At 32.6% G+C, this 7,307-nt stretch overlaps 1 protein-coding gene across 1 annotated transcript; it reads right to left on the reverse strand.

Moving 5' to 3' along the window:
* Window positions 1-363: 363 nt before the first annotated feature.
* On the reverse strand, window positions 364-3,457 carry LOC141703059 (uncharacterized). The gene is made up of 8 exons (XM_074506672.1): window positions 3,265-3,457; window positions 3,139-3,170; window positions 2,569-2,787; window positions 2,243-2,302; window positions 2,088-2,153; window positions 1,760-1,846; window positions 1,410-1,667; window positions 364-496 (listed from the first exon to the last, which is right to left on the reverse strand). The coding sequence occupies exons 1-8, from the start codon at window positions 3,455-3,457 to the stop codon at window positions 407-409; spliced, it is 1,005 nt and encodes a 334-aa protein (XP_074362773.1). The 3' UTR covers window positions 364-406.
* Window positions 3,458-7,307: the final 3,850 nt, after the last annotated feature.

The following is a 7,307-nucleotide window of genomic DNA, read 5'->3' on the forward strand; positions in this document are numbered from 1 at the left end:
AAAATCCTCTAAATGTATCCCTTCTGTGACAAGAAGAGTTTTATTTTGCTTATATCCATATAAATCTCCATTCCTAGAATTTTCCGAGCCGCGCCCAAATCGTTTACTTAAACTCAGCACTAAAGAGACCCTTTAACTTCTGAACATTAGAATTGTTCTCTGATGCTATCAACAAATCATATACATGCAGGACCAGATAAACAAAGAACCATTTTATGTCTTACTATAATAAATACATCAATAATATTGAAATAACAACATCTTTATGTTTATTATCTACTGAAATAATATAGAAAAGCTAAGTTCACTAATTGACGATAATAGATAATGAAAAAATTGAAGCACATTCATCCCAAAATATGGGCGGACAACGACAATATTAATGTAGGATCACTATGCATGGTCATCATTTTTTGCGTTGAGCATCATCATTGCTCCCAGACTCCATGCTCAAAATATTCCATGTCTGTAAATTCTTGATTCGTTCTTGGATTTCCTGCAAACAATAAATATACATAAATTAAACTGAAATACCGACACTTAAAACGGTTAAAAGTAACTAATTACTGTGGATACTAAATTCAGAACACGGTTTATTGAATTAATTACATCAAGATTAGCAGCCCGTGCATATAATTTAATTGCTATTATTCGGGAAAAAGGTATCAAAAATAATTTATCAAGTATAAAGGGTTATATCAAGTATAACTGGTACAAGAACAACATCACTCTGCTACATGCACATTGTACACCTTACCAATGCAAAGTATTTGACTACAGAAGATCTAAATGCTTATAATCATGTTTATAAAAATTTATGATTAAATCCAGAATATATATTTCTTATATATCGAAGGCATTCAAGTTGGTGAAGAACATCCCCACTAAACAATTATTTTAGACTACATATGCCCTTGTATATCATGAAACGGCCGTTTCACAAATAGATCAATCTAACTAAGGTTTTTATGAGTGGAGCCATAATGTTTGGTCTTTGCCAATATAGCTCTGAGATTGAGTTACATCTCTTCAGTTAATTTGTAGTTGTAATTTTTGTGTTTATTCAGGTATCACTTGTTCCAAAATAATATACAGACCTATATATATAACCAAATCGACATTGACACAGAAAAAGAAGAAGAAAAGAAACTAACTAATTATAGCCTGCTGCTGATTTTTATCAGGAAGTTTTGTATCTCGGATACTAAAGACTCTCTCTAGAGTATAAACATCTTTCATCACCACTTCATTAAGCACAAACAACTCGTTATGATGAAGAACCTGTCACATTAGGTATATACGTTCTCATACACATATAGCTTTGATAAAGTTAAGTGTGAAGAGTCGATGTTTTGTGAAAAGGAGAGGAGATTTAATTGCCTAGAGCGAGGCTGTAAGAAGGTGTGTACCTTATCCTGAAGAGTACTTTGCCACCGAGTAGGTGCAGGAACTTGTGGAGGCTGAAACGAACTCGATGCTGAAGCATTTGAGTTCTGTTGCAACAATGATGGCTTGTTCATCGTCGATATCGACGAGTTGAACATTCTCACTGGAGGGTGTGCCCAGGGTGATTCCAACCCCCCAAACTCTGTGTTCACTCCCATGTTTAATGGGATTCCATGGACACTCGAATGCATCAATATGCTACCCATGGCTTCTCTCAGTTGCTGGCATTGAGAATGGCGCGTTAAATTATAAGTACTGTGCACTGTGTTTCCGTGAAGATATATACACATTGATATATATACAGTACGTTTACCTTGATTTCCTCTTGTAGTAAATGCTCTCTGATCCTCACCTGTGCCAGATACTGCACTGTCTCCCCCAGCGTTGTGGCCATATCTGCCTGCTTAAAACTAGAGAATGTGTTATAACATTTCTTTCATGTCTATACATAATCTTGTTGGTGGGAACACAATTTTACTAGAATTTCACTCAAATCAAATAAATAATCTGATTATTTCTTTACCTGTATAATATATATCAATTTTTTCTTGTAAAACCACCTTCTTCCATTCTTAATACTAATTTATTTATCTATATTAACTACTAATTAGTAACACCGAAACTATTTCCAAAGACCGGACCTTTTGGCTGCCCGGAACTAGCTCATGCAATTCCATCAACTTGTCGTTGATACTATAGCTGCTCTTCTGCAACAACATACAAGTTAGTCAAACAATAATCTAAACATTAAGAATTTATTATTATCAAAACAAATTGAATCGTAAACAAATAATACCCTTCCCGGATGAGTGTGAAATTCAAAAGCTTCTGATGTGGGGGCACCTCTTCTCATAACCTGATAAATTCATTTAAGATAAAATAGGCGTTTTAGTTTATGGGTAGCCTATAAATGAATAATCTCGTTAAATTAAAAGATTAATTTTGATCGTCTTCATCATTTACCTACCAAATTGAAACAATTTATAAAATAATTTATTCTAGCCTATAAATTATTAAGCAAATGAAATAATATATCTATGATTTTCCAAATAACACTAATACAGCTAAGCCCTTGTATGTAGCACATAAAGACAAGAATGTGAGGGAAAAGTAAACACCCACCCGAGCGTTATTTTGGTAGTTGTCATCAACTTCTAATCCTTTCCGCTTTTTGTTCTTTTCTGCGCCAAGCTTAGGATTACCTATAGCCCCTGTTGCCAGGGCCGCTTCATGACCTTCAAATCTCGCATTTTCAGATTGCCATTTTATCAGCGACCTTAGCTCAGGTGTTAGCGTATTAAATTTTGCCTCATTTGGGTTTAGATATTGTTTTTGTGTTAACTGGGTACTGTTGTTGTGTTAAGGAGTACTGGAGTGTAGTGTAGTGTATATTATGAGAGGGTTGGAAAGGTCTGGTAGAAGGGGAAAATGACATAAGCATTTTCTAGCAAAGACATGCAATTGATGATAATCATGGAAAAAGATAAGTGCTGATTTGGAAGGTTTGTGCATTAGTGCATGTATGGTTCACATATACTTGGCATACTCTTAGCTCTTAACAACAACCAACAACAAACATCTTAGTTAGATAGCTAGCTACTTCTATATTAATTACTGCATATTAGAGACTTTTGTCCATGAAAGTTTAAGTTATTCTTTGTTTTGTCTTTACTCCTGAACTAAGAAACTAACCATGTCCTTTGGTTCAAGAAGCAGTATGAGATCTAGAACCACAAATGAGGCCAGAGTATTAGAGCAACACCAATACAGGGTATCAAGAGGGGTTAGCACATCATATGGCATGACGTGGATTGACACCGTTATTAGCACTCCATTGAAGTTGAGCAATGCCAGATTGGGGAGTCGAATCAATTGGCATGGGCTGCCCATTGAAGTTGAGCAATGCCAGATTGGGGAGTCGAATCACTTGGTATGGGCCGCCCAAAGTTGGCATCCCAAGAAGTAGGGTGCCAAATTTCATTTGTGCTTCCAATGGTGCATAAAATATCATTTCTTTAATATAAATTTTCATTGAATTAGTGAAGTTGACATCTGAGGATAACAACCATTAAAGTGATTTGAAAATAATATGGACGAAAGAGAATATAAAATATAATATTTTTATTATGTGAGAAAGTTAGCACCCTTGAATGGTGTCAATCATTAGAGATGCTCTTATGAGTTGAGGAATTATTCAAATTATATCATGTGCTTAGTTGAGTGATAGAATGTATATGTTAGATTTAAAATATTCAGAGTTATTATAATATATTAACTTAAAATACTAATTTAATTATTATTTTAGTCTATATTTGGTTCATCGATTTTTTTTATGTACATTTAATTTCTTAAATGGAGATAAATAAATAATGATAAAGTTCATTACCATACCAACCTCCTCGTAGGTTTGAGAAAAATACATTCCCAACCAAACATGGGATTGGAACTAACCAAGAATCATTTCAAAAAGTATTCCGAACTAAACGACCCCAATTTTTAGTTTCTAGCTATACCTAAATTTAGTCACAAATCTGAGAGATTATGTTCAGATGCTATTCATAATGTGCACGTAAATCTATAATTACTAGGTTTCTTCAAGTTTAATCTTATATAAATAATGTTATCTTTGTACTGGTAGTATCTTGATACATATTAATCAAAATTGTGTAGCTTTCTTAAAGTTTAATCTCAAAAAAGAATGTTATCTTTGTACTATTTTGCTCGTACTAGCTTAATACATATAAATCGAAATTGTGTACAAATTTGTACAGTATGATATGCCAATTGATGTGTGATGTTTTAATCCAACTTGTCGATGTGAATACATGGTGGGTCATTCCAATTAAAACTCATAGACATTTGTGTGGTGACACTATAGCTAGTATGTAGGTGCTTATTATAAAATAAGTTCACTGAACATGACTCACACAGCTGAACAACTGATGGAGTTCACTCACGTGTCAGCAGTTGTTCACATAGTGATAGTTGTACAAGTATCCTTAGACTTAAGGTCATCATAGTCATCTTGTGTACACTGAACTATGCTTTGGTTTAGTTCTTAGTCTCCAGGGACAATTATAAGGGCTCTACTGGGTATAGGAATTTGTACACGAAGATAGTGTATGATCAATAAAGGATCTACCCCTTCCAGTGAAGGAAGAGAATGTTCAATGCTGATCCACTTATGCTAGTTCAGGAATCTCTGGCCAGAGTGAATGAAATTAGAAAGGAGTTTCTAATTTACATTAAATAGAAGTAAGCATAGTGAATGGGAAAGCAAATGATTAAATAAGATAGGCTTGACACAAGTTTCATGCCTTGTATTTAATCGTGACATTGCAGGGTAGAAGGAATTGATTGTACGGTAACTATTCATTGAATAGGTTCTTGGTATTCTAAGCAGTGAATTCGTATTATCCGGATAGTCGCGATATGCTGAGAAGTATCCCTCACGATGTAGAATAAATATGATTAATTAATTAATCATATTTAATGAATTAGAGAATTTATATAAATAATGATAAAATAGTTTTATTATTATTTATTTCTACTACCGGCTTAATATTGAACCTACAAGGTCACACCATAAAAGAGAATGATTTAATGGTGGAGGAATTAATTAATAATGGCTGATAATTATTTATTTATGAAATAAATAATTAATTAGCAACTTTAATAATTGATTAAATGAGATTTAATTAAATTATAAATCAATTAAGAAAAGTTCTTAATATTATTAATTAAGAATTTAATTTTGGAAATTAAATCAAGTGAGAGAATTATTTTTCTAAAGTGTTTAGAAAAGGGATTAATGATTAAAAGGTGTTTTAATTATTAGTTAATTGGTTAATAAGAATAATCAATTAAAGGGTTAATAATAATAATATTTTATGGAAAATTTTCAGCTGAAAATTTTGTCTATAAATATACTATTATAAACCCTATTTGCCTTAACCCAAAATACAAACCCTAATTCTAAAGTAGAAAATAGAGGGAGGCAACTAATTCTCTCCATCTCCTCCTCCTTCATTACATCGTTTTCTTGGTGGATATCGGTGGAGTGCTTCACACTTGAGGAGCAGCTGCTAGGGATCTCCGCTCATCATTCTTGGATCGCTATTAAAGGCCTTCATCTTTCCATTAACGTAAAGCTTCTTAAGGTAAACATATTGAAGGTGAAACAAAATTCAAGTTAAATAAAACTTTTATTAAACTTGAAAGGTGTTACAACAACGGTATCGGTTACAAGGGATTAATCTCAAATCAATTATTACAAATCTAGAATAAATTCGACATGAACTTTTTCTATTTTTGAAATGAAAAGATCAAATGCTAAATGCGATTTGAGATTAAGTTCTAGGGATTTTAATCCGCTAGATTGTTACACAAGAACAAGATAAATAATTCTAGTGGTTTGGATTTCACTTTACAATCTAGAATTTTGATCTTGAATAAAGCAGATGAAAAATGAAATAATTTGCTTTTGTTTCTGCTGTGTTCTTGACTTGTGTGTTCTGTTTTATTGAATGATAGAATGTCTTCTGCTTTCTGTTGTTTAAGTAAACAAAACAATCCAGTCGAATCAGCAAGACTTTCGGCAAGACAATCAAATGAACTGGCATGACAATCCATTTGAACTGGAAGGACTTTCGGTGAGACTATCCTTTTGAACTAGCAAGACAATCCCAATAGCTAGCAAGACAATCAGAATGAACTAGCAAGACTTTCGGTATGACTATCAATTGTCATACCGATTGTCATAGTAGTTCAAATCATATTGTCTTACTGAATTATTAATAGATTTTAATCTAATAACAATTCTGAAAATCCTTAATATTAATTCTGAATTAATTAATCAATTAATTCAATTAATCAATAAATTAATCTTTGCAGATATAATTTATTTTACTTAATTAATTAATAGAGAATTAATACTAATCTTGAGCAGCAACCATTCTTCTGAAAATCTTCTGAAAATTACTGTCAATTATGAATCAATTCCACCACTTCAATGTTGACACTCGATGTACTGTCTGGTTCATGAGTGACTAACTTCCGTGACGTTTCTTCAAGCCTTGACCTTGATACTCTTGATTTTCTTCAGACTAAATCCTTGTAATTAATTGATACCCTGACGAGATCTCTGTCACTAGATTAAATCCACAATCTTGATTTATATCACTGAGGCTTGATCAATTTCTTGAGCTTCTTCCAGTGAATTAAGTCTTCAAGTCTGTAGATGAATAATGTTTCTTAACCCTTTGACAGATGTTACTCTGTGAGATCTCTCTGACGATAGATCCACTATTTACTTATTACATTCTTATTTGAATTGAGTTAAATCCTCGAATAAACAAATAGGCTATGACATATGCCTTTTAAATGTGATTCTATATAATCTAATAGTGTTTTGAATGTTCTGTGACTATTCATTCCAATGAGGATTATTTGTTATATGCTGGCTTAGTAATCTTTAACAAACTCTGTATCCCGTGTTTGAATTAGTTGTTTATGTGGAAATCCATAACACAAGCAAACTCTGATTTTGATCTTAGTCAAATTTACTTTGTGTATCTTATTACTAAGTCACAAACTAGATTTTTGTTTCTTATCTATCAAATTCTGATGTCAGTAAATCTTAAGGATGAATTACATGCTTGATAAGCCTCACTTATCTGAAGAAAACAAAAGAAAAGAAAATTATAGTCAGGTACTCCTTTGAGATCTAAAGTAAATATGTGAAAGGGAAGACCCAAGTGCATTGCAGGTATTGAGTTATATGCATTAGAAAAGCAAATAAATTTTTCTTGGTGTCTTTTCACATTCTCCGATTACTGGAGAAATACTCTGATAATGGCATA

The sequence above is a fragment of the Apium graveolens genome, unplaced genomic scaffold (assembly GCF_009905375.1).
Source record: "Apium graveolens cultivar Ventura unplaced genomic scaffold, ASM990537v1 ctg6153, whole genome shotgun sequence".
Classification (NCBI taxonomy): Eukaryota; Viridiplantae; Streptophyta; class Magnoliopsida; order Apiales; family Apiaceae; genus Apium; species Apium graveolens.

Coding starts and splice junctions, on each gene's coding strand:
- LOC141703059 (XM_074506672.1), bottom strand. CDS start 3,457: ATGATATTTTATGCACCATTGGAAGCACAAATGAAATTTGGCACCCTA. Junction 3,171..3,264: donor TCAATGGAGTGCTAATAACG/GTGTCAATCCAC, acceptor TTGTGGTTCTAG/ATCTCATACTGCTTCTTGAA. Junction 2,303..2,568: donor ACTACCAAAATAACGCTCGG/GTGGGTGTTTAC, acceptor TGAATTTATCAG/GTTATGAGAAGAGGTGCCCC.